The sequence below is a fragment of the Phasianus colchicus genome, chromosome 1 (assembly GCF_987193195.1).
Source record: "Phasianus colchicus chromosome 1, bPhaCol1.hap1.1, whole genome shotgun sequence".
In the NCBI taxonomy this organism is placed as follows: Eukaryota; Metazoa; Chordata; class Aves; order Galliformes; family Phasianidae; genus Phasianus; species Phasianus colchicus.
Window position 1 is genome coordinate 129,889,626 of NC_143436.1, and position 27,868 is coordinate 129,917,493.

The 27,868-nt window shown below is 44.2% G+C and overlaps 2 protein-coding genes across 3 annotated transcripts in view; both read left to right on the forward strand.

The window, feature by feature from the left end:
* Positions 1-14,689: 14,689 nt before the first annotated feature.
* ZBED1 (zinc finger BED-type containing 1) lies at positions 14,690-27,031 on the forward strand. Of its 2 annotated transcripts, none has more exons than XM_031596139.2 (2): positions 14,690-14,826; positions 22,181-27,031. In XM_031596139.2, the coding sequence occupies exon 2, from the start codon at positions 22,232-22,234 to the stop codon at positions 24,317-24,319; it is 2,088 nt and encodes a 695-aa protein (XP_031451999.1). In that variant the 5' UTR covers positions 14,690-14,826; positions 22,181-22,231; the 3' UTR covers positions 24,320-27,031. The 2 variants fall into 2 exon arrangements, with proteins under 2 accessions (XP_031451999.1, XP_031452000.1); XM_031596140.2 differs by lacking the exon at positions 14,690-14,826 and adding an exon at positions 15,155-15,356.
* Positions 14,693-27,868, forward strand: part of DHRSX (dehydrogenase/reductase X-linked) — a 162,353-nt gene continuing 149,177 nt past the window's right edge. Inside the window, exon 1 of the mRNA XM_031596141.2 lies at positions 14,693-14,826. Coding sequence (XP_031452001.2) covers positions 14,715-14,826 — 112 coding nt within the window. The 5' untranslated portion in view covers positions 14,693-14,714. The remainder of the gene's footprint in view (positions 14,827-27,868) is intronic.

Consider the following 27,868-nt stretch of genomic DNA (forward strand, 5'->3'; position numbering starts at 1 on the left):
AAGGGAAGGGAAGGGAAGGGAAGGGAAGGGAAGGGAAGGGAAGGGAAGGGAAGGGAAGGGAAGGGAAGGGAAGGGAAGGGAAGGGAAGGGAAGGGAAGGGAAGGGAAGGGAAGGGAAGGGAAGGGAAGGGAAGGGAAGGGAAGGGAAGGGAAGGGAAGGGAAGGGAAGGGAGAAAAGACAAACTGCTTTATCTGGATACAGTCTGAGAGAAGAAGGGATGAGAGGTGTGAAAACTTAGCTAGTAGAATAATAGTGGGTGAGAAAGTTTGCTGCCAGCAAATAATTTTTTTTTTTCAAAATGCAAACATTTCCACAGCGCTGAAAATCTCACCCTAGCATCTATGTTCATCATCCAAATATTCTGCTTTGTGAATTGAAGTGTTTAATTTTCCCATTCCTTTCATGTTGACTTTGTAATCATATTAGAATAACAAATTAAATATTACAGTATGCTCCTGCTAGATGCTGTGGAGACTGATATGATATATGTGGGACAGTATTTTGACATTACCTATATTTAATATTTAAGAGCAGTAAGTTTTCAGAATTTTCTCTGAGAGGAATTTGAAATTTTAATTCTGATTCAGCATTAAAAAAAACCTTGAAATGTTAGAGTTTCCCTGAACGTGGAAGTTCTTACCAGCTGTGAAGGCAGACAGAGCAATGGCACCTACAAAGTGAAAGCCTACATGGTGTAGTCTGTTGATATTCATAACTTAAGCTTTCCATTTGAGTAATTTTTCTTAATTTTATTTTCTTTTTGTGTGCACCACTGAAACAAGTCACATTTATTCTAAATAGCTTTTGGTTATTTAACTCTTATGCTCTATTGTCTTGAACATCACACATCTCAGCAGCGACATCTTAGCAGAGTGTCTCTAATTTTATAAGCTAACATTTGTTTTACGTGTTCCTCGTTGGTTAGGCTGTGAGTGTGGAGGAAAAAAGACCACTGATGTGCAAGCAAAAATAGGTATGGAAATTTGTAACTTTTCCCATAAACCATGCAAGAATAAGCTCAAATCTTTTCCTTTTTTTTTCATCTGTATTATCACAGAATCAGAATCGTCTGTGTCCAGAGATAGTCACTAGTCATGTCCCCAGGTCAGAGCTGAAATGTTGAAGGCTGAAACCCAGACATCTGGCGCATGTTTGTGGTGCTGTAGTTGTGCCTGCCAGCTCGGCCGGGGCTGTGGAGGTTGGTGACATGTTCTTGCTTCTACCCTGTGGTGTTTCAGATTGTGAGGGCAGTCGTGCTTCCAGTTACACCTGTGCAACCCCACTGGTATTTAATAGAGTTGTACAAGTGTAATTGAGGATATCATCTGCCTGCAGTTACATGGAATCACATGATACTTTTTATTTATTTCTTTCTGTTTCTGAAGTCACTTTCCCAGAAAAACCATGGCTTTGCTGCAGTGGGACTGTAGCACTTGAAGGACTATCGTCAGTAATTAAATCTGAGACTCAAAGGCAGTATTGCAGACATTGCTGATGGAATAGAAGAGGCATCTTCTGCAGCATTTGCACTTTAGTTACAGCTTCTTTCTTTTCATTCTCATGAAGTCTGCCCCTGCTGCATGCAGGGGGGTCAAGGCACCGGAAAGGACCATGAGGATTCAGAAGGTGGAAGACAACTCCCAAATCCCTCAGAGAGACCACTGTATAAAAACAAGGCCCTTTTGTTACAATAAACATAGAATATGGCTGCTGTTTAGTTTGCTGTTTGTGCAAACCCAGAGAGGTGCTGAGTATTTCCAGCCTGGCCTCCCTCCCCAGCCTTCACTTATGAAGATAATCACTACTCTGCCCTTTCTGTTCATTCTGCAGAAAGACATCCAAAGAGATCCAGAGCCTACAGAGACGTGTCTCACAGTTTTGCTAGGCTTTGAACTTTGTGCTCAGTGAGTTAGCAGAGAATATTCTCAGCTTGAGCACTTTACATACATCTCTTGCAGGTATCAGCTGCTGCAAATGGCAGCAGGTCTGTATCCTTCCTATGGCACTAGAACACGTGGTCATGGAGGCACTCTGTACAGCCCCTCTCATCTTCTTTTATGGCACAGTAACACAAATAATGGCTGGTGGAGATGGGACTTCATTTCAAAGCTGTAATTTCTCTTGTCACTTGGCCACACCAATGGAAGGAAAATGATTCATGGGGGTTTTGCCTTCTATACTGCTGTGAGACAAAGAAAGCCCTTGACAGCAGGCATCCATCTTCATTGCTGATATTTTGATTGGAATCTGTAGGTGCTAAGTATGCAGGAGACAGTAATGGTGTCTTTCACAATATTAGGAGGTGAAGAAATGCATTGAAGGAACTGGAAGAATCTCAAGGAAAAAAAGAGTCAGAAAATTAAGATTACTGTCAGGAAGCCAAAGTCTGTTTGCTGACTCTACTAATTTGTCCAGAGAAATATTGTCACATAATTTCCACTGATCTTAATAAATATATTTGCTTCTAGATGTTTCTTGGATGTGAATATTTTCAATGAGTTTCTTCGGTGTGTAAATTAAAAGAATGCTGGCAAGTAGGCAAAGCCTAAAAGTTTGCAAATAAATCAGTATCACAAAATGAGGAGACTTTTCTCTGCTTTGCAGAACAGCCATCCCACCAGGGACACCCCTGCCCTGAGGAGTCACTGCAGAGTAGGCTTATGAGGGTACTAAGTGTAGGGGAAAGAAATATGAACAAAAGCTCTGAAGAGAGCTCACAGAGGTAAGAAAACAACGACTAGATACACGAGGTACTGTGCACTAATAATCTAGATCAGTTTGTGATTAGTGGCTGCAGGCTATCAAGAAAAGTATCTTTGGGGTAGTGAAATTTATTGTCTCTCTAGAAGATTTGTAGTAAATTTTAAGTTAGTGGTTTTCCATTGATGAGTAGCAAGTTTAATTGAAAGTAAGATCATTTATTTTGCAGATATGATGCTGATCAAAATTCGCCTTTGTGCAAGAGGTCTGAAAGCAGTAAAAAATTACTTATTGTTGAGTACTAAGAGTGATATGTGATGGACCCTCTGCAAGGGGGTGAATGATTTCATTTACAGGAAGCTAAGCAACCATATATAAAATGTTTGTGCTTTCTATTGGAAGTGCTTCAGGATATATAAATGGGAACTACTTGGTCTGGGAGTTAAAAAACCCCACAAAATATATGTATTAAGTAGGACCATCATCCAGCACAATGATCAGAAAAAAAGACTTGAGATTCGTAGAAGAAAAATTGTTGAAACTATCAGCCTAGCACATAGCAAAGAAAGCAAACAAGATAACAGATTGCAGCAGCACATAGAATATAAAATGAAATGGTAGCTTCAGGTGAGCAAGAAAATAATAGAGAACATGTCTGATTCTAGGAGTACGGCAAAAATATTTTGCTTGGAAGAACGTGAAGTGTCTGCACGCTGCAAAGATGGGTTCAGTTTCCCTTATGATACATGCTGCAGGATGTCTAACTGTGTGCATGTACATCAAGGCTTTGCTTTCGGAACATTATGATGACTGGTATTAAGTCTTTTTAGAAACCCATTGTAATAGCTAATGTGAGCGTGCAGAATGACTCAGCAAAAGCAAGGGAGAAGTAATGAGCGTGGTTTTCCCCCAGCAGGAATAAATCATTGTAACTATAAATCAAAGAAGTTATTACAGGGCTCAAATGGTTCTGAAAATTCCAGGCAGTGGTGGCAGATAATTAAAGAGAAAAGGTCTGGGTTGAGATCAAGTTTTACATTTAAAAAGTTTCAAGGACTCATTGCAAAACCTTTGTTTTCTTTATTTTTTTTCTCCCTCCCTCTCTTGAGTGTCATGGAATAGCGATCTGAAAAAAGGGAAGTGCAGAACAAAGATGACTTACAAAGTGTCCTCAGCGGAGTGGGGATCTAATCAATGAGGAGAGGATGGGGTCCAGGGTAAGCAGCTGTCAAGAAAATGTTTGGGTTGGTGGGAAGGCAGATGTTACCCAAGACGGTGAAGGCAGTAGACTGCTCCTGGTCATGATCCAGATCCATCAGATGTGCTTATCCTGCCGCTCCCCTAGAGAGGTGCACCAAGGCCCACACAGTGGTGCAGTCATCACCACCCATGGCTTCATATGGCTACCAGGCCTGCTTGGGGCAGGGAAGAAAGCCATGGGACCAACCAGCTCTGTGCAGGTCTTAGCGCAAACATCATTCTGTTTGCTTAGTGCTTTAATCTCTTCCTAGTTTACATCTGCGGTTTTGCACTGTAAATACATGAGATGTCCTCTGTATCAGCTCTTCTTTCTGTGCAGCAGTCTTGGTTACGCTGAGACTTGGACTAGATTGGTCTAGTTTGGTCAACTACAATTGGATTAGATGATCTTAGCAGTCTTTTCCAACCAACCTTAACAATTCTTTGAGATACACTCTCACACGCTTCAAACAAGGAGTATCTAAAGAAATCAGGACAGACTGTGGTGTCTTGTGAACTCCCTCTGAAGAGGTGGAAAAGATCTCTTCTGCTAAACAGGAAATGAGTAAGAGACAAAAAAAAAAGTAGTATATAAAACAGTAACTACTTTGAAGAACGGCTGGGATTTTTTTCTGATCATGTAATACATGAGTAAGGGGATAAGCAATGAAATTAGAAGGCGGAATATTAAAAAACTTGAAATATTTTGTCACTGAATGTGTGTTGTTAGACAGTGAAATGCAGCATAACTAGAAGAGAATGAATGAAACTCAAATTTAATTTGAGTAGTTATATCTGCTATATCTAAAGAGACCGTTAATAGTGGTAAGACAAAAAAGGATATTGCAGCTTCAGAATTTTAGTCCAATGATCATTATTAAATATCAGTATAATAAGTGAAGATGAGAAAGAAGGTATAATTTACCATATAGGAAATTGTCTAGTAAGATGTTAAATTTCCCTCTAAGATATCAGGTTCTGGTCATTTTAATGGCTGTGTACAGACCTGTGCTGATCTTGAATCTCACATGATGTGGCTGTTCAGTGCTCAGTGTCCTCCCTGAGCTGCAGCACACAAGTTCATCCACATGCATTTCTGAAGCTGAGTAAAGCTTTCATTTGTAACATCACGATTTAAATGAATCTCTTGATTAGAACAGAAGGAGTTAATGATTAAATAGAGGGCAAAACTAAACCTGTATGTAAGAGCAGCGACTTCTTTCGGTCTGACTGCAGGCAAATGTATGCCTCTGTGTGTAAATAAACTCTATTCTGATTAAGCAAGCAAGTTCTCTTGTTTTTAGTCTTTCTATTTAATCAACAGTAATAGGAGAGAGAGAATCAGATCCTTGATTGCTATTGATGGCATACTGTAAACAGCTCATGGAAAGACAATGCAGAACAAGGGCATGATTGATGTTGTGAGAAACAAAACAGCAAGGAAAGTCGGATGCAGAATTTAGTTAAAGAGAAACCGGTTTTTACCTTGATTCCTCCTTGAGAAAAATACTTTAAAGGTAGGGCACTGGATGTTCAGTCTTACTACTAGAAAGCAAAAACCCAACAAAAGACAGGCTGACTGCAAGCGAGATGGGCATGAGACCCAACACAGCAGTTGCAGGAATCAGAAACTCAGCCTGTAAAATCATGAGCAAAAAACCACTTATCTTGCATATAATGCATATTTCTGATTGTTTTCTGTAATCTGAAACAATAACAAATACATGTCTGATACATTAAACCTGCTTGCTAAGGCTCATGACTTCAGTGTGCAGTTATTGGTAGAATTTGCTGTCCACCCATAATTTTCTTTGCGTAACAAGTGCATGCTGTATCAATATTTTCCAAACATTTTCAAATTGGAAACAATTCTGTAATGTCACTAACACAGATAAAAATCCATACTCTTTTGAGGAAAGAAGTAACAGCATCAGCCACTCCCTTCAAACACTTCCATGTTAAGTCCAGGGTGTGGGAAATGCCACTCCCCTCCTGCAAGCTTAATGACATTTCAGAATGTCATTTTAACTGTCTACACATAAATGTGCATATACAGTTACAATAGATGCCTTTTTTTATTATTATTATGTTATGTTATATAAACTCTCTATAGTTTACTGATCTAGACCTTCCATAAATCCACTTTGAAGCAAGTCAGAGAGCAGAAGCACACCTTCCTGCTGGGATTTTGGAATAAAACGTTCTGCAGTGGTAAAGAAGCTTATCCAAAACGTAACAATTAACATTCAGTGTGACATGGAGTGAATCACTATGTGATGGCCTTCTGCAAGTTTTGAGGGGAAAAAAAAAACAAAAAACCAAAAGCAGCCTCATTTTAAGAAGTAGCTTTTAAGATAGCAACTGTTCACTTCCGTTTTGTTTGGATTAAGGCCTTTTAAGATGAAAAATACTTGTTACAAAACAGGCTTAAATCTTAGTTCTAAAAGCTTCTTAGGCATGTGAACCACCTTGTCATTTTATAATGTCATGCTGGTACGTAAAAATGTACTTTTACACGCACACACACACAAATAAAAATCCAAACACAGGACATAAAAATAGATCTATCATTTTCACAAGCAGTGATATCTGAGTTCTTTATGTTAGGCTTATTGCCATTAAATACTGAATACAAGAAGCTGATACTACTCAAACAGCAGCAGCAGGTTAGGACGTAATACAAAATCTAGCATGGTGAGGAATCTTAAAAGCCCTGTTCCTAACCAGCATGACTCCTGGGAACCCTGGCATCATTGATCTGGCTGGAGCAGCCAGCACAGTGAGCAGTAACCAATTTGTTACTTATTTGTGAGTCTCCAGTGTCAGATTTAAAAAAAGAAGTCTGATCTTTCATTCTGCTCTATCTCAGCACACTGGGATGTGATGATGATGTTGAATTAAACTGCTGCCTTAATAGACTTGGAATTACACTATCAGAAAGAATATATTCGGTATAATAAAAATAGTTTATTACCTTTCAATAAACTAAAGGCTAATATAATTTATATAATTGGAATCAGGCATCTTTCGGCAATTCGGTAAGGGTGTTCTTAATAACTCTCTTGATGAGCTCTTGGCTTTCTCCAGTGTTTAAATTCTTCCTATCAGCAGAATGAATTGTATCAGATAATTTCTAGTGCATATATTTTAAGGGGTTAAAGTATAATTCTTGGACATTTTATGGCTCACCACAGGCAACTGTTAGAGGAGAAAGTGTAAGGTCTGCGCCTCGCTGAATCCTCTCTGCAGCGGTTCTTAAAGCAATTCGGCACTTTGATCACATCAGGTTTTCTTTTGTACCAACAGAAATGATTTGAAGAACAAAAAGCAAAGCTCAGTGCTTACAGGGACATGGATTGTCCTAAGGACAAGAAATGAGAAGGTTTTTTTTCAGATGTCTGTTTTTACCTCATCTATGTCATCTATGTGAATTTGTCCTCAAGGATGGCAGGACCACTTTATTCTTTTATCTTTTCCTTTTACATTTTTAATCCTCCCATTTTGAGTCTGTTCTTCTTCTGGCCTCACTAGCTTTTTACACAGTTGTGCTTTGTGCTTAGTAAATGAATGTAATGCTATAGAATAGACAAAATCCAAACGACTGCTGCACAAGCCAAACATAAACAAGTTATATAACACTGCAACCACACGTTTATTAAAGTAAGTGGAAATTATGAGACATACGTAATCTTTTGGACAACTGACAGGCAGGTGTGATCAAGAGAGTGGGGAATCCAGTGATTGTAGGCAGATACAGAGACAGGTTTGTCAGGGTGATTAGAAAGTGAAGTGGAATTGAGAAGAATGGAGCGGCAGCGAGTGCTACAGGATGAGGAGAGGTGGCGGTGACAGCTGTGCCAGGGCAGGGACAAAAGGATGACAAGGGCAGTGCGGGCATGAAGTACTGCTGGGTTCCCTGCGCCCTCAGCAGCCCCCAGCACATTTGGTATGGAAGGGAGAGTTAGCAGCAAGGGCTCTGGACACGTCTCCATGCTGTCTGACATCGTTGAGACTGAGTTGCCCATCTTCATCCCAACATGCACTGTGGCATGCATTACTGGGCCATTTTTCAGTGGAGCTAAACCAAAGGTTAACCCATCTCTAGCCTTCCTTACAAACCCTATTTTGTAGTGTATGCATAACTTCTTTTCTCAGCATTTGCATCATATTTTGGTCTGATCACCTTCCTGCACCTGGTGCTTTGTGTCTCTTTACCCACTGCTGTTTCTTATTGGCAGCCAGGCAGTCTGAAACACTGCAGACATCCTTTGACAAAAGTAAAGGAATTGCTGTCCCTCTGCTCACTGCAGAGTGCCATGGGTGGGCAATGCCCAAGGAATCCAGGATGTTTGTACAGTGGAGCACAAAAGCAGAACAGCTCCTAAAAATGACATGCATCGGCACCAGTCCAAGAATCAATAGACAAAGCAGGAATACAAAGGAAAATACGTACACATGGACAGACTAGGGCACAAACCCAAGCTGTGTGAAGAGTTCAAGCCAGTTAATTTATTGCATTATTTTGGCAGCAGCAGATGCCTTCCCTTACAGCAGCCCCAACCATGCAAGTCTTTCTGTGTGGCACAATCTTGAACACTTTGTCACTCCTGCGCCCTTGAAAAAGTTGACAGCCAAACCCTCACACTTTCCATTACCTGGCTATCTGCCCACACCCGGGTTGTGGTGTGATGTCTCCCACTTGTCTGTGGCATGTAGGGTGCAACACAGCCAGTGTCCTCAGAGCCAAAGCTCGTCATACCCTCAGGGCTCCCTCCAATTGCCTGTGGCTGGTTGCCCATGATAAGGTGAGAACAGTCTTCAGGGAACTGCCAGCACTGGTGGGACTAGTGAACTCTGGTGCTGCACCATGAGCATGACCAGCAGCAGCAGTGTCATAGCCATGTCTGTCTAAGGTCACAGGCAAGGTTATGTGCACCTGGAAGTCCATCTGCTCTGTTCTGCCCACAATCCTTGCTTCTTTTAACAATATTGTACATGGTAGCAAAGTATTGTTGCAAAAAAAGAGCAACAAAAATAGAGGTGTGGATCAACTCACAGCATCCAGCTTGTGAGTGGTGATTCTGCTTTTTATTTCCCCTACATGAGAATGTTGCTAATCAAGTTTCTGATGAAAGCCACATTTATCTTACAGCATCTTTAAGGAAGAGATCTGAAGGTGCCAAGTACCCCGGAAAACTCTTCTTTGGGACTATGTGTCTTCTTGATTGTTTGCTGAACTTTAACAAAATCCTCTTAGTGCCTGGGCAGTGTTGTGTATGGTATTCCACAGGTGCATGCAGGCATCAATGTACAAACACTGAAGTAATCACACTGCAGGTATGACACAGGCTATCCTTTTCCACAACTTCACTGTCAACAAAGCCAGTTCTATAGTGGGCATATAATATATGTTTTCCAGTAATCCTAAGTGAATCTGCTGTTTTGTGGCAGAAACTATTTTTAACGAAAGCTCATGTATTTCTGTTACACTTCATCTGCATTATACGTAGGTTCCTGCAGAAGTACTGTATGCACGCACACGTGTTTGTAGATTTTACTTTGTTCTAAATTATCTGCTTTTTTCTGCCTTCTGTATCTTCAGTTTCTTAGTCTTCCCTGAGTTGCATGTGGGCAGCAGCAGGGGAAGGTGCTCAAATCCTACCTGATAGGTAGCAGGTGTGCAGGGGTGAGCGCACGCAGTCCCAGCAGCTCATGCTGCAGGCTTTGCAGAGCAGGCACATCCTGACAGCGGGACATACGCCAAGTACTCCGATGCACAAATATAATAGTCACTGCAGGGGCAGTCATTTAAGAAAACTCTGCAAGAAGATTCAGCACATTGTGCTCCTTGCATAATAGGTTGGTGGTTAGAGCATTTGACTGGAAGGGAAGTTGTCCCTATTCCAGGACTCCTTGGTGCTAAATAGCAATCTTCATCATGTTTTCCTCCATCCTAAAAAACATATGCTGTTTAGAGAATATGAACTGACACTCTGACCCCTCTTTACTATTAATTGAACTTCAGGCTACAAAACTCAAATCTCTTTTGTTTATTCTGTTCCTGAGCTTCACTTTCTTATCTCTGTAGCCACACTGACAAGGGTTAGTTTCTCCTAATTAGACCAATTTCTCAAAGAGTGAAAGATCTATGAAGAATGAGAGGGGTCAAAAGCCTTTCGTCTTCATGGGCAAATGTAGCACCAACACAAATACATAGAAGGCTGTTCTTAGACTCGCCTGTGGTCTTACACACATTTAATGCCCCAGCATTACTAGATACGTAACTGTGTCCCATGAGATGATTGCTCATAGTAGAGGTGTATGCTCGCAGTCCTGGAGACTTCCTATTGCATAGCTGCAGACAGCCTTCCCCTTGGCAAAGTTGCCTGTTTTCCAGGTAAACAACCCTCCCAAACTACTGAAGAGCTCTCTGAGAGCTGAGTGCTCTCAATGATCCTGCTTGCTCAAGTGCTTAATAGCAGGCAAGACGACGCCTAGTTTGGGGGTACCTAAAAGGACACTTTTTTGCATAGAGAAAAAAAAAGAGGGGAATGCAGGCTGTCAAAATGGTATGCGGGTGCTCAAAAACCCACATGAATTGCAGACAGCAATCCCAACTATTTCCCAGCATGGCCTAATCTTAAGAGTACCTCCCTTCTGAACATGAAAGTTCCTCGGGCATTTAACTTTATTCACCCACACATGTTTGGGAAGATAGGCACTTATCTCTTGCCTCAAGTACTACTGCAATCCAGCTTAGGAAGACAGACATTTAAATCTCTTTTAGAAGCCTGAAAAATTAGCAGCAGTAAGAATTATGTCTCACTTCTTCCGGTGTGGGCCACCAGCTTTGACGTACGTGCAAAGTGCAAAGCGCACGTCTTAAACTGAGGGAGGAAGTGGAATCGAAAGGGACTGATGTGATACTGCCTGCTCCTCGAATGTATGTCCCCCTGACTGCTGTGCCATGCTTGTGTACAAAGTGTGGCCAGCCTCTCCCACTGATCCCACACCTCTGTGAGGTCAGTACACAAAGCCAATGAAACTCATTCTTCTCTCAAAGGAAGCAAAATCGAGAGGCCAAATCTGGGGCAGGATGTGCTGAAGGGAACACTGTCATGGAACAAAGTGAGTAACAGGTCATAGCCTCCTTCACTCCCCACATTCTCTGCCCTTGCTGGTCTTGGAATTGTGAAGCTAACCTTGAGTTGGCTTGTGCCTGCTCTGCCACAGCCCCGTGCCTCTGCCTCCCTGCCTGCACAAGCTTTCAGCTGCAATACCTAGCATCCGCGATACCTCATGGCTGCTGATTATGCCATTCTGCTGGGAAGTTGGAGCTCAGCATTTAATTAAGAGTCTAGAAACATCACCCACTTCCTTTCTTACGGCTTTATGCATCTTTATGCAAAATGTGGGTGGAAGAGCTGTGATCATATACCGCTTCATTAGCGCCAGTCCCGCAGGAGGGACGGATCAGCTGTGGCATGTGTGCATGGAACATTCCTGGTATTTCCAATGGCTTTCCAGGAGGCTCTCTGGGCTCTAGCCACAGGCTGGCCTCGCCTGCTGCTGGTGTGAGTTCACTTCTGCAGTCAGCAAAAAGAAGGAAGCACCTGACGCACCTCAGAGGCAGCAGAGATCTTCTGCAGGTCTTCAGAAGTGCCTCTTTCTGGCCACTGCCCGTCTCAGATGATTAGATTACTACCGTGTCCCTTCCAGGGCTCAGACGCTCAGCATTTCACCAAGGTAATAACGTCTCAGTGAGGTGTCTGAAGTGGATGGGAAAGACTCTAGCCGAAATACTCAGAGCTTTGCAGCTAATGACTATAAGAAAATAAACCAACAGCATATCAATAAGAAGTAATGATGGTGACTAATGAAAACTATGGAAATGGAAATACAAATTAAAATTAGAATGTATCACAAGATACTATTTGAAAAGAATCTAAAACATATGGCTGATCTTAATGCTTCTCTCTCCTCGTTTGAATCCCACCGGCCTTTAGAAAAAAAAATGGTGTTCAAACAAATTTACTTCTTTCCTTTTATGAATCACAGAGGATTGAAAATAATTGTAACATAGAAAAAAAGTACTGGAACCAGTAAGAGCTTAATCTTAGCTCATCAGTTGTTCACCCTCAGTCTAATTCTTTGCTAAGTACTGCCCAAGAAAGGATAGGAGAACATTTGTTTCCACAGCTTGAATATACATTGATTTTCTTATACTAGAAAACTTGAGAAAGTTCAGTGCATTTATATCCAGATCGTGTAAATCCACTGTAGGCAAGTTTCACAGCTTAAAGTTACAAAGAGCATTCATTAATGCTGCAGTTCTGAGAAAAGCACGTAAGGACTGCTCAGCGTGAAGGAGTCGGGATTTGATTTTTACTGAGATAAGTGAAAATAATAAATATCAGTGTTTCTAAATAAGTATCTCTAAATATCAGTGTTTTTTCTTTCATGTCTGTTTGTGATGCTCTTCCTAGCACTATGTGCATGGCTGAGAACAATATACATTAGGAACGAAATTTTCATTGATGTGACTGCATGATTTTCTGTTTATTATTTATGTTTGCATAATTCCATGCATTAATAAAAAGAGAAAAAATTCAAAGATACATAACATAAAATGATTGTTTTTGTCCCGGAGCAACTCTGCGGCCTGCTCTGACTTGATGCATATTCCTGAGAGCAGACAAAGTCGGTTCTGATGAGCTATCCAATAGAAGTTAGATTGGTAACTGCTTTTTTTCTGAAACTGAACGTCAGTTTCAACTGATTTTGTCTACCTAAACTAAGGACAAGTGGTGTCATCTACCTGGACTTGTGCAAGGCCTTTGATTTGGTCCCACACCATATCCTTATCTCTAAATTGGAGAGAGAGAGCTTCAAAGGCTGGACTGTTTGGTGGATAATGAATTGTTTGGATGATTGCAGCCAAAGGATTGTTGTCAACAGACCTATGTCCAATTGGAGGCCAGTGATGAGTGGTGTCCCCCAGGGGTCTATCTTAGGACCAGTGCTCTTTATCAATGACATAGATGACCACAGTGCACCTTCAGCAAGTTTGCTGATGACACCAAGCTGAGTGATGCAGTTGATACAGCAGGAGGAAGGGATACCATCCAAAGGGACCTTGGTAAACTTGAAAGGTGGGCACACGTGCAGGTTCAATGAGGCCAAATGCAAGGTGTTGCACGTGGGTCAAGGAAGCCCCAGATGTATGTACAGACTGGGAGAACTACTTCCCTGTGGAGACTTTGGGGTCCTGGTTGATTAAAAAATTAACATGATCTATCAGTATGTGCTTGCAGCCCAGAAGGCCAATGGTATCCTGGTCTGCATTGGAAGAAGAGTGGCCAGTAGGGAGAGGAAGGGGACTGTCCCCCTCTGCTCTGCCCTTGCGAAGCCCCTTCTAGTACTGCATCCAGGCTGGTGGGGCACCATCTCAAGAAGGATGTGGAGCTGTTGGAGTAGGTCCATAGGGAGGCTGCAAAGATGATCAGAGAACTGGAGCACCTCTCCTATAAAGAGAAGCTGAGGGAGTTGGGTTTGTTCAGCATGGAGAAGGCTCAGGGGAGACCTCACTGCAGTCTTCCAGTACACGAAGGGAGCTTATAAACAGAAAGGAGACCACCTTTTAACATGGTGACAGGGCAAGGGGGAGTTGCTTTAAACTAAAAAAGGGCTATTTAGATTAGATGTTGGGGATGTTTTTCAGAGGGCAGTGAAGCACTGGAGGCATTCGATGCCATACTGGATTGGACCCTGGGCAGCCTGATTTAGTAGGTAGCAGCCGAGCCCATGGAAGGGGAGTTAGAACTACATGATCTTTAAGGTCTCTTCCAACTCAAACCATTATTAGACTCTCTCTCTACATATTTTTTAAGAAGATATTGCACTTTGAATGCACTCCTGACATTGAATAGATGGGTAAATGTTTCCTCTTGTCAAACTGCTGCTCATCCTTTTGCTGCACATCAATGCTCAAGCCCATATGCATTTGTGAAACTGTTTCTGTGAATGAGAAACTCAGTGTAAGCGCAAGGCAAGATACTTCCCATAGCCTGAACCAAGAACTTACAGAACCGCTGGCTAGGACTTACTGTTCTGTCTCAAGTACTCGTCCTCTTAAAAGTAAGTATTTTAAACCGACAAAACTTGTGAGATAAAAGGCATGACTTGCAGCGGCTGTAAAAGCGTCCGCGTGAAGTTCAGGCTCTGTCTACGCAGCTGCACTCCGCGGGGCTGCCTCCAGCCGCCCGAACGGGCTGCGTCCGCTACCCGTTCCGAGAGGAGCTCTGCCGATCGCACGCCGTGCCCGCGGGGCGGAGCGCAGCCCCGGCTGCGGCCCAGCCCCGTTACCGGACACCGCGCTGACCGCCGTCCGGCGAGGGCGAACGGGTGACGCCGCGCTCAGACCCTCCCGCCAGCCTTACGGCTGCGGCGCGGCCCCCAATCCGACACCCACCTCCCGCAGCCCTGCGCTCGGCCCGTAGCAGAGCCGCCCGGCGTGGCCCTTCCCCCGCCGCACATGCCCAGAAGGGCGGGAGCCGCGGCGGGCCGGGCGGCGCTGTGACAGCGGCGGCGGCGCCTCCCTCTCGTCTCGTCCCCTCCCCTCCCCGCTCGCTCGCCGTCCCGTCTCTTCCGCTGGCTGGGGGCCGCCCCGAGCCGCGCCCCCTGGCCCGCCGCCGGCGGAACCTCCGCGCCGCGCGCATCGGGAGCTGTACGGGCGCTCCCCGCTCCGCCGAGCCGCCGAGGGGCGGGAGGCAGCCATGTCGCTATTGTCTCCGCTGGTGCCCTTGCTGAGGGTGTACTACGCCGGCCTCGCCGTCATCCTGCACCAGCTGCGCCGCCGCCTCTGCTCGCGTTGCCCCCCGACCCCAGGTGAGCATCGCGCCCGGCGCTGCCGGGGGCGCGGGGCGGGGCGGGGGCAGCGCCGCCGCCCGCGGGGGAAACTTCGCCGCCGCTTCCCGCCGGAGGGGGGAGGGCGGCTGCGGCCCCCGGACGGGGCGACCGCGACCTTGGGGGCGCCGCTCGCCCGCCGCCGCCGCCCGGCCACGCGCTCCTCCCCCGCGGGCCGGAGGGCTCGGGGCTGGGGGGGCCGCGGCCCGGTGCGCCCTCCCGCCCCCACCGCCCCGCCCTCGCCGCCGCCCCCGCCCCACCGCTCCGTCCGGAGCGCGGGACGCGGCCAGCCCCGGACGCGGGGCGGGGCGGGGCGGGGTGCCGGGCCGGGGCCGCCGCTTGCTCGCCTGGCTGCACGCCGGCCTGAGAGCGGCCTCGCAGGCGGCGTGGGGAGTCCGCGGGCGCTTCGCCTCTTCGCTCTTCTCCTTCCTTCCTTCCTCTTCTCGCTCTTGGCCGCTCTGCCTCAGACTTCAGGTCCGGAGACCGACGGGGCGGAGCGCCTTCCGGCCCAGGTAGGTGCTCGGAGGGTGGCTGCGATGGGGAGCTGCGGCGGGGCTCCTGCGGGGCTCCTGCCCGGGCCTCGCTTAGTCCGTGCCCGCCGCAGTGCCTCGTAGCCCAGCCTGCCCCTCGTTCCTCGTCCCCGTAGCCCTGCTGACACCAGCCAAGTTGGTGAGAGGGACTCGTACTTTTTCCCAGATCAGTTGTGTGTTTGGGAAGTTACTTTTTCGCTTTTCTTTTTCTTTTTTTTTCTTGATTTTTGATCAGCAAGTGCTTGGTAATGACTCTTTTTAGTCCCCTAACGTTGACTAAGGAAACTTTGAGTTTAGCAGGAAAAAAGTATCTGAATTTCCTCTTTTTTTACATTTCTCTTTAGGACTTTAGAACACTTCTGATTTTGCGAACTTACAGCAAAGTACAGTCTGTCTGGATGTGTGCTATATCATCAGATCTCAGCATAACTCTGCTACAGGACAGTGCCTTTGCCATCCTCTGGCAGCTTTGGAGCTGTGGGAGGTTTTAACAAGGGGCGCAATAAAAATCCAAGGCAAGAGACGGGACGAGAGTAGGTTGGGATAGAGGTGCACGGGGCGCTGTAGGCCGATGGCCGAGCAAGCTGTGTTCCACCACATGTGGCTTCATGGGCATCACTTCTGCTTTTCTTCACTCTTGATAGTTCTACAGAAAGTTTGCATTTTCCTTTCTAATGTCAAAATGCAAGCATAGAACAAGGAAAACAAGTAGAAGAACCCCAACAACAAACAGACAGATGTGCGTACAGTTTGAAGTCATCTGAGCATTTTTCTAGCATTAGTTTTTCTTGGCAGGGTGAAGGCGGGTATTGTGCCTAGGGTGTGTAATGCTTTCCAAATCTTTTCCGAACCAAGGAGAAGCACCACGATGAAAATGTGACCCGAGTGTTTTGGTGTGTTACGTTCTCCTATGAAAAAAAAATAAATAAAAATTGAATTTGGAAATAACAGAACAAGGCAGTGCATGTAGCATCGGAGAGATGTCAGCTGGCCTTAGCAGGTCTGTAGCAGATCTGACGGATTTGGAAAGCTTTCCTCCGGCCCCAGTTCAGGGTGGCTCGTTCCAAGGACAAGCAGCTTCCTTGGAACAGGACTGTTAGGCACACTTGCCTCTCGGCAGTAACCCGCTGCCTTGCTTTGGCTTGTCAGGGCTTCAGAAACCAACTGGCCTATCAGTGGGAGGATTTTTGCCTAGATTAGCCTTGTTCTCATGCGATAATTTCAGAATAGTGACTACAGCATGACAAAAAGTGGAAGTGTTGGTTACGATGTTCTTAAGTAAAGCTTGGATCAGTGAACTGTGTTCACTGTGGGAAATAACTGAGTAACTTTCTGAGGCAGGAATCTAGAATGTGTTGCAGTACCTGTGTTTAAAACTGCCTGTGTCTTTCCGAGGCGCTGACCTTGCAGCTCGGAAAAATGCCCACTGTCAGTGGCCATTGCCTGAGCAATGAAAGGCCAAGAGGGGAGCAGGGCTGGCACCGGTGGTGAAGGAATGTCTCTCTTCTTTACCGCTTGGCTGCTGTTCCCTGTCGGGGTTCCCATTTCCTGGGTACGGCTCTATAGCATGGCGGGGGCACAGCCGTAGCTCGGCCTCAGGCACTGTGCAGGTGAGTGAGGACAGTGTTGATACCCAGTGTAAGCGCAGCCCTTCTGACTACAAGGTGCACAATTCATTTTCCAAGGAAAGCTTACTTTCTGACTCTTAGCAGAGAAATTTTGAGGATTTAAATCCAAAGTAAACTTAGTCAAAAGTTGCGTGTTCTTGGCACGTATGCTTTAGCATCTATTCTGTTGCATCCTCCTGGAGTTCATCCAGTTTTTATAGGTAGGATTCAAGACAGCTTTTTGGGAAAGAGGACAGTTTGAGCTCTGAAATCTAGATACAGGGTAAGGTGTTAGTAATTTCTTGGAGCTGTGAGCTGAAAGGAGCCAACTCTTCACGCTGAAGCTGCAGCTGTCGATCCAGAGTGGGAAAGTTTGACTGAAATTCTGACCTTGAACCACAGGGAAGGCGAGTCCGAAGTTGGAAGCACAAGTGTGGCACAATCAGTGATTTTATCACAAAGCAGAATCAGTATGTGGAAGTAAAGGGGAAAACAGTTCTCTGGGTACTGATTGCATAGGTGACGTAGCTGCTGATGCATGGAGTGAGCTGCATTTAGTGCTGTGGCTGGACCCTCTGCTGCCAAGGCTCAGCAGGGGGAAGAGACTCACGGATTGCAGAACCAACGCAGTTGTGTAGGTTGCTAGGTGCACTCACTCACTGCACAACGCCCAGCTCCTCTTCTCAGTATGGGATTGCACTGTTCTCTTCAAATTGGGTGCATCGACCTGAAACAAGACGTGTTCTGAGAGGCAGCATGTCCGCTCCTAAGACACAAAGTAATCAGGTGACAAAGTTCACCGGTGAGCCTGCCAGTGGTAGTCCTTTGGTGGCAGGATGGTGGGGCTGCCCAGCACTGAGGCTTCCTGATGTCGCGACTGGGAAATGTGGGGCTTTGGCTGTTTGTGGGGTAAGGAGCTAACCAAGCAGAGCTTCGGCAGCTGCTTTGTGCATTGCTTTTCCTCTTTGATATCTCATTATGCTCTTTGCTTATTACTGGCAAAAGCTGGTCTTCTGTTTCCACAATAAATCACTGCAAGTCTGGTATTGCCTCACCTATCATTTCATTGTTCATTGTCCAAAAAACCCTTGTCATATAACAAGTGTTCAGTGGACTGAAAAATAGGTTCATTAAGAATTACTGTCTTGATGTTTCTTACAGTTGAAATTCAACGTAATTAATAGGAGGGAAAAAAGCATAAATGCCTAGCGTACATAAAGATCTTGATGTAATCAGCTTCTAATACAGAAATCATGTAATCAGTGAATTGCTAAAGGATGAACTCTTTTGTGACACCAGCCTATAACACTGGAAGTGTGGTCTCACTGATAACATTTTTCATGTACTGATACTTTTTTGGTATTTTTAAAAAGCTTCTCGGAGAGGCATTTTCTTCCTGCATTTTGTCTTCTGTGCGTGTGATTTGATTGAAATTTAGCAGTGGTATCTGAGGTGTAGAAGACTGTCTTTGAGGAGGGCTGTAGTGTGAGCGAAGAGCAGAAGAATCATAGAATCATAGAATGTCCTGGGTTGAAAAGGACCACAATGATCATCTAGCTTCAACTCCCCTGCTATGTGCAGGGTCACCAACCACCAGACCAGGCTGCCCAGAGCCACATCCAGACCTTAAGGCTGACTCACGTTCTTCTTAAAAGTGATTGAAAGACCATATATATTACTTGCCTCGATTTCTAGTTAATCAGTGTCATAATTTGTACAGAGTTCAATTTGTAATTGATTGTGAAATATTAATTTATTTGAGAACATCTGTCTCCTAATTTTAATTCCTTTACTGCGGGTTTTTACTTTGTGTGCCTAAAGCTTAAGGATAGACCAAGCATTTCCTCCTTAAAATCATACCAACTGTGGGTCGTAAAGCACCTTGTTCCAGTAATGGGCAATGAAACCATCATGCAGGAAGGACTGAATGTAGGCAAAAATAAAATGGCACCTAATGCTTGATCCCTCCCACCACTCAGGCATGTTAGAGAACTATTTAGATACTTTCAAAAGTCAGGAAACACAAGTTTTGGGATTGCCTCTGTGCTGAATGAGGCAAGGGTTCTGCAGAAACAATAGCATGTAAGTACAGCCTATGTCACTGCTGTATGTGCACAAGGGGGCAGAGGTAAGGTGGCTATGCACCTGGCATGTCCCAACAGCCAAATCCCTGCTTTCACAACCCAGTTTGTGTGTGTTTTGGATGTGACTTCTGTGTCAGTGGGGAAAACCCAGCTGTGCCTCCATCATGGGCCTTTGGCCTCCAGCCCTGCCGGCTTCAGGGGGATGAGAGCAATCTGGGGCTGAAGAGCAGGGCCGTGGGAAGCACAGAGCATGATAGAGCATGCCCAGGAAACCCAGTCCTTCCTCCTTTTCCACCTTCTTTTCTTAGTCTTCCTCCTCCTGATGTCATCCTCTAGGCCAGGAGAGGTTGCAGAGCTGTTAACAGGCCATCGGTCCTGAAGTCCTTGACCCTGGTATGTGGTGGTGGTTTGGGACAGTTGTACGTACAGGAGGACCCCAACTGCTCCTCCAAGTGCGTGCTCTGCCATGGTGTGGGTGGGAGTTCAAGGGAGAAAACAAAGGCGCTTCTGTAGCCTGAAGGCTTTCTTTTTGTGAAAGGGTTAGCAGTGGACCCAAGTGGCAGGTTTTTTTTATAGCGAGTAGTTGAGTGAGCTGAAGGAGAGGGTTTCTGCCAGCTACTGTGCAACACGTTGCACTCCTATCTGCTTTTTGCCAGGCCTGAGCTGTGGTTGCTGCAGCTGATGCAATGGAAAGGGAACACTCACCTCCTCCTTGAGAAAAACAGGCACTTTTTTTTGTTTGTTTTTGTAGTGCCAGTTACACTATACACTACACAAGGAGAGGCAGGGGTGGTTAACAGTTTATATCAGAGCTGTTACAATAAGTTGAAATGTGGTTTATAGTGTTATAACTTAAGTTATGCTACACTTATGTGTCCTTAACTATGGCAGTGCTACTCAGTGCCACCAGTACCAGTGCCTGATCCATCTAAAAATAGTGGTAATGCTGTAACATTCATAGGAATGAAAGGTGGGGAAAGTCCGTAACGCTCCCCTGTTCTGAAATAACTTGTCCTTTGTCAGTCTGTGATGAACTTTTTATGATCCAAGGTGTGTCCTACTAACTTTAAAGATGCATCAACTCTGTTATTACAGTTCCTTCCTCCTTGCTTTCAGGAACTGCTATGTAATTGCAAAGGAAAGTGCAAGATTTAATGAAATGCCAGGAGCCTGTATGCCACCTTGAGATGCTTGTCATGAGTGAAACAGGGGAAACCAAAAACAATAGTCATACACACTGGAGTATTTTATCAATACACGATCATATGGTATAGCAGGGTTACATCAGTATATGTTACACCACTTTGTCTTTCAAAATCACCAGTTTTGGTGAGATTGCATACCTTGGTGCTGTTTCAGAATTACAGAGCATTACCATGTTGAATCAGTTGTTTATCCTGGCAACTAAAAAAGCACTGAATGAGTCATAGAAGAGGGCATACAAGTAGTCAAAACATTCCCCCTTCCAAGTCAGAAGAAGTTTGCACACAGAAGTAAATCTTCAGATATATGAATACTGAAAACAAATCTAATAATTTAAACACTTGCCTTGTACTTCTCATTCTAAGTCTAAACCAACAGCTGTGTTTAAATTAATATATTTAGTCCTGGTAAACCTGTATTTGCTTTTTCACTGGAGCAATTCACAAAGTGCTGCAAAATACCTGCTGTAGTTACACCTTTTCTTGGGAATGTTTATCGACAGAGGAGAACATGCTGGAGAAGCTGCATCCATAAAATTTTTGGGGATGTTCCCCTGCAGCAAATTAAAAAAAAAAAAAAAAAAAAAAGCAGATCCTTTCTTCCTCTGCCATCCAGCTGGTTTTACTGCCTGGGGATTCATGTGTTTTGGCATAGAGGCAGCTCCTGCTGAGCAAGGGAGAAGTCCCATTGCTTTCGGGATGGCTGCTGGAATGCTCTTTCAATTTCTCTTCTGCTCTTTCCTTGTTTTTGTATGGAGGAGGTCACATCAGTGTTGGCTGATGGCTTCCTTCTCCCTGCTACCTCAGCGAGGGGCTGCTGCTTGCTGCGGCTGGGCTGGCGTTGCGCGAGGAGTGGAGAAGTGCAGGAGTACAGTGTGATGTTGCATGGCTTTTTGGTTCAGAGGAGTGAGTAACAACCACTCTGGCAGGTGGTTGTTGCCTTTGCTGTGTGCAGGGACACTGTGACTGCACAGGAAGCTTTCCTCTGCAGATATTTAGGTAGTTTGCTAAGCTTTGCCTTCTTGCTGTGTTCTTTTCCAGTATGTCACCACTCCCACGATCTTCTTTAGTCTTTAGAAGAAAAGAGAGCAAAATTATTTCCTACCTGATGTGGTTAATAACTTCTATTAGTGCTTCCCTGTCTGCCTCTTCCTGTCATTATAACATACTGTTTGTTCTAGGAACTAAGACTATGAACTGGCACTTCAGAAAGTTGCTTTGGTTTCTGAAACAGAAGGACAGGAAAGGTGTCAGAAGCGTATTGTTGATCTGCATGCAGGTTCAAATTCCACTTCCTTTTGTTTTTGTTATAAAACTTCTTTACACTTCAGAGGAGCAGATAAATGCCATAATTTGCATCATAGCTTATTTTCCTCTTAAGACGAATCCTGGAACAGTTAGTTCAACCTAACAGAGATTATTTTGAAATAAACAAACAGTAAAACCTTTGCTCCTTCAGTATCAAGTTTCATTTGAAATAAATATTCTCAGTGAAGTTTGCTAACTGTTAGGCTAGAGGATGTTAGATAGCGTTAGTCTAGCCTTAGCTATAACTTCGGGAACAAGAAATTGCTACAGCACATTTCTGGCTTGTGTGACAATAATGTGTGAACTCTGTGGCAGATGTTACATGTCTTCTATCAAGAATTATGTAATTCCAGAAACAAGATGTACTCAGATCTTTTAGCTCAATTTCACAGCAGAATGTGCTGTATTTAAAACCTTTTAAATTTTTGACATTCTAATGGGCTCCTTGTAAGTCACACTTCCTGCAAATTTCATCTTTAAAACAGCAAATGTAATTAGTGAGGTAGGCTTCTTGATATATATTCACAGAAACAGTGATTTCACATAGTTGAGTGTGGTCAAACTTGTGCTTTCTCATTGTATCTTTATCTTACTGCCTTTATCAGGTACTCATTAATGAGTGAAGGATCAAAAGGTGGGACGGTGGCCAAGAAGCAATGGAGAATAAAAGTTTAGAAGGTTCCCCGTCAGATCTAAAGTTAGTGGCTCACCCAAGAGCAAAGAGTAAAGTGTGGAAGTACTTTGGGTTTGATACCAATGCGGAAGGATGCATATTACAGTGGAAGAAAATCTACTGCCGTATTTGCATGGCACAGATCGCCTATTCAGGAAACACTTCCAACCTTTCCTACCATCTTGAGAAAAACCACCCTGACGAATTCTGTGAATTTGTGAAAAGTAACACCGAGCAAATGAGGGAGGCCTTTGCAACTGCATTTTCAAAAATCAAGCCAGAATCGTCGCAGCAGGTTGTTCAAGATAGTCTCATCATGAAGACTTACCAGAACTACGAAAACAAAAAGCATCAGGAGTTAACGTCTGCAGTCATCAGCTTGATCTGTGAGGGCATGTATCCTGCTTCTATTGTCGACGAGCCCACTTTCAAGGCTCTCTTGAGAACAGCTGATCCCAGGTATGAACTTCCTAGCCGGAAGTATTTCTGTACAAAAGCTATTCCTGAAAAATACAACACCATTAGAGAGATTGTGTTAAAAGAGCTCACTGACGTCCTGTGGTGTGGCATATCCACAGACATGTGGAGGAGTGAAAACCAGAACAGGTCATATGTAACTGTCGCAGTTCACTTTCTCAGCAGTAGTCATTCCAACTGCCTGGTGGTCAACTCACGTTGCTTAAAAACGTTTGAAGTACCAGAGGATAATACTGCAGAGACTATTACACGAGTCCTTTATGAAACATTCATCGAATGGGGGATCAATACAAAAGTCTTTGGTGCTACCACAGACTACAGCAAAGACATTGTGAAAGCTTGCTCTCTCCTTGATATTCCAGTGCAAATGCCTTGCTTGGGACACACTTTTAATGCCGGAATACAACAAGCTTTTCAGCTCCCAAAGCTCTGCAGCCTTCTTGCTAGGTGCCGAAAACTGGTGGAGTATTTTCAGCAGTCTACGGTAGCAATGTATATGCTGAGTGAGAAGCAGAAGCAGCAGAATATTCTGCACTGCATGCTGGTGAGCGATCGCGTTTCCTGGTGGGGCAGCACACTCGCCATGTTGCAGCGCCTCAAGGAGCAGCAGTTTGTCATTGCGGCCGTCCTCGTGGAGGACAGCAACAACCACCACCTCATGCTGGAAGCCAGCGAGTGGAATACAATCGAAGGGCTGGTGGAGCTGCTGCAGCCTTTCAAACAGGTCGCTGAGATGATGTCTGCTTCCAAGTACCCGACAATAAGTATGGTGAAACCCCTTCTCCACATGCTTCTCAACACTACCCTGAACATCAAAGAGAATGATTTGAAAGAAATCAGCATGGCAAAGGAGGTAATAGCTAAGGAGCTGTCGACTACCTACCAGCACACCCCAGAAATAGACATGTTCCTCAATGTTGCCACTTTCTTGGATCCTCGCTACAAAAAACTGCCTTTTCTTTCAGCCTTTGAGCGGCAGCAGGTGGAAAACAGAGTGGTGGAAGAAGCAAAAAGCCTGCTGGAGAAAGTCAAAGAAAACACTTTTCGGACTGAGGAAAAGTTCTTCACGGTTTCGGAAGAGCCTCCAGTGAAAAAAATAATCATCTCCTCCACTCCTCCTCCTACTAGCGTGATCAACAATATGCTTGCAGAGATCTTCTGCCAGACAGGAGGTGTAGAGGACCAAGAGGAGTGGCACGCTCAGATTGTTGAGGAATTGAGCAACTTTAAGTCTCAAAAAGTCCTTGGGTTGAACGAAGACCCACTAAAGTGGTGGTCTGACAGACTAGCACTGTTTCCAGTTTTACCAAAGGTTCTTCAAAAATACTGGTGTATTTTGGCCACAAGGGTCTTTCCCGAACGCCTTTTTGGTTCTTCTGCTAATGTTGTCAGTGCAAAGAGAAACCGGTTGGCCCCAGCGCATGTGGACGAACAGATCTTTTTGTATGAAAACACTCGGAATGGGTCGGAGGCAGAACCAGAAGATGAAGATGAAGGAGAGTGGGGTTTGGAACAGGAACAGATTTTTAATTTAAATGACTCGGTAAATGTAAACAACAATTTCTTTAATATCCGAGACAGTGGGTTTGTTTAACAGGACTGCTGCAGTACATTTAATAACAAAGAAAAAGGTATTTGTCATAAGTTACCAAAAATACTTGTTTATGCTATGAATGCTGTAAATATTGAACAGTTGTCTCAAATTTGATTTAGCTTCCATTGTCTGTGTTCTTCCCACTGTCTTAAAACATGAATGACTTGTGATTAAACAGCACTGAAATGAATGAGGAAATAAATTCTACAAAGACCGTGATTTCTGACTGTGGCCCAGATCTCAGAGAACACTTAGCCTTGTGCTTCCCTTCCGCTTATGTCACTGGAAGAGGAATACATGTTTATGTGCTTTCTATGATGAAAATATTTTTCCTGAGTTAGGACCCTAAGCAAGGGAATTTTTAAAATTTATGCCTCTAATTATAAATCCCATGTGACTTAGGGTGTTAGCTTTAAATTTTGGATTTTAAAATGTTATTTTTAAATTCCATAAATCAGAGCAGCCAGGATTTTTAGAGTGTATTGATGATAAAAAATGAAAAAAAGGTTATGAGCCTGATTTTCTTTTTTACTACCTCATGTCTTAGGCTTGGTCTATGCTAGAAAAGTTCAGCTGATACGATTCTGTCAGTTAAGGGAGTGTGCTATTTTAACTGGCATTGTGCTGGCATAGGCTGTAGTGTGGATGCAGTTATACTTGGAGAATTTGTTTGGCTTTCCAGTGTGGTGTAAACGGTATAAATGCTTCCAGACTGGTATTGCTGCGTCCACGTTGCTCAGGTTTTACCATTGAGCTGCAGTGGCTAAGTGGCAAAGCGCTTTTTGTCCAGGCAAGCCTTGGCTGTAGTCTGTCCTGCTTTTAGAAAGTGAGTTGGGTCCAGGCAAGGTTGCTGTGCAGATGTGGCAGTTGATGCCAGAGGTGCAAAGCATCAAAGGCATCTGGCCCTAGGGATGAAGAGAGGGGACAAAGGTGGCAGGAGGCATGCCAGAGCCATAGGTCTAACTGTGTGTGTGTGTTATAAATTACTTAACCTTTTAATTTAAATGGGGATTTTGTCCAGGGTAGCATAGAGAATATTGTTGGTGAAAAAAGCAATATAAAAACTTTAATATTATGTAAATATATTTAAAAGAGGGAGACCCTCCATTTCCCCACTTGTATTTAGTGAGTCTTTAGGATTGTTTCTTGTTATGTTAGCACTTAAAACTTTTCTTTCTTCGTTTTTTGATTCAATTTGTAGAGTGAAGTCAAGCGTTTGAGTGCTGTTTCTGATTAGTTGTTATGTATTGCAATTGCTTCCTGTGTGTCTCTGGGCCTAAGTGTTTTCAGCCCTTTTGAGAAATTGGCAAAAAAAAAAAAAAAAAAAAAAAAAGAAAGAAAGAAAGAAAAAAGAAAAAAAGCCCAACGAGGAAAACCGTGTGTCTCTTATGAAATACTGCAGGTCAAACACGATGATCTTTTGCACTTGGCCCTGAGCGGGATGGTAGCCAGCACTTCTCTGTGATGTGTGGGAGGAGTTTGTGGCTGTATTTGTGTGGCAGGTCTCTTGTACCCTGCTCACAATCTCCTTCTAGAGCTGTGCTGGGAGGGCTGCTCTTGCCTGGTTAGCACCAGTTCCTACTGGTGCTTAAGGGAGTTGAAAAACGCCACTGAGACAAATTCTGAAGTTCTGTGCCCAGCTGCGAAGAGCTACCTCTGCCCTGCTGCCCCACTGTGGTCTCAAGGACCATGCTGCCAAAGAAACATGTGTGTGATGACTAGGGTGGCGGAGGGAGACGCCGATGTTGTTACATTGGCATTGAGTGTCTGTGAGCACGCTGAGCACGGCCCATCTGGAGAGAGGTGTGTGGAAGATGGTCACACACTGAGAAGACAGCTCGATTTTTGTCATCACTGTGGCATCTGCAGACGTGTGCCTGTAGAAGGAGACTGGCCAGAAGGAACATGTGAAAACGCATTCAATTCCACCATCATTCATGTCACCAAACCACGTATTTATGTGTTGGCTTAGTAGTTTTTACAGATCGGAGGCCTCCGTGGCAGGATGGAGTGGCTGGGTGTGACTGGCCATGATGCAAAATGAAGACATGGTGTGACAGATGTGTGTGTGAGGGCCACAAAGCCAAATCAAGGAAGGGAGTGAGGTGCAGCAGGTTCCTCTTTTCTGCCCCCTCCTTCATGTCACCCTGCATCATCTAAGAACGCCTGGCTGGTTTGTTTTCATCACTGGTAGCCACTGGGGAGCTTCAGACGGCTGTCACAAAGTGTGCATGGCCTGCTGTGCCAGCATGGGACCTGAGCACACAGCAGGGCTTGTGGCCTGCTCCTGTGTGAATCTGCTGAGCTGTGTGGGGCACTGTTCCCTTCTGCCTTGTGTCCTTTTATTTATTTTTTTTTGGTATCCAAAATAAAACTAGTTGGGTCAATGGAGATGTCTCAGCATTCTCTTAAAACAAAAAAGGAAAAGAAAAGAGAAAAAAAAACACAAAGCCATTGTTAGTCCTACTCATTGTCTGTGAGATTTTTATTTAATGTTCTAAGCTTGGAATATTGTTAAATAAACCAGAAAAAATATGTTAGTTACTAGAGTGTTTGTCTGACGTGCGTTCATATCTGCAGCACTTTATGACTTTGAACTCTTCTGCAAGAGTGGGAGGTTATAGTCTAAGGTTTGGAAGCTATGCATTTATTTTTCTTTTGATCCTGTAAGTTATTATCTTTTGGATTAAAAAACAATATGAAAATGAAAAATGTCAGAAGTTTAGACAGTTTCTCTTACTTAAATATGCGTGGTGTTTTTCATTTAAGATATCATCATCTGTTGTTTGACCGGGAGGAGAAACAAAGTTGCAGAGCTATCTATGTATTTCTACAGCGTGAGTTAAACTGTTGTTATTGCCAAGGGTGGGCCTAGGGTACACTTCCAAATTATTGGCTATTACATCAGATTTATATTCTTTTTTTTTTGACAATTAATTGGAATCCACTGTCTTATTTCTGGTACAACTGAAGTATTTTTATGGAGAAGCAGTAGAGGAACTTCAGCGTCTGAATACTTGCGTGCTGGAAATGTGAATTTTGAAGTATGCTTTTCAGAGTGCATACATTAAAAGAAGAAGAACTACTCATTCTGCAGCTTAGGGTTAAAACTTGATGGGTCAGGTGTGGGTTCTTAGGATGTCACCAGTTTTGTTGACTGACCTGTCTTTCTGTGCCATCAGCGTTTATGACAAAGCCAAAAGGAGAACCCAGTACCAAACAGGTTAAAAAGGTGAATCTTTCCAGCAAACTTTATTTTAGATTCCTCGGTTTAAATGATGTAAGAGCATAAAGTTCTGGATTATTCATGGAAAGGGCACGTTAAGTTTCTGTTGCAGCAACATATCAAGAATCCTGCTGAAAATTAGGGCACTGTATTGCTAAGGCTTCTGAACAAAATGTTTCCTGCCTCTAAATTAATTACTTACGTAGCTTTCCAGAGCAGTGGAGTGGGCATACCTGCAATACTTTTACTTCTGAAGAGCCTGGCTCTGTCAGCACAGCACTTTGTGGCACAGCAGTCCTCTGAGTACATTGGGAAGTCTCCTA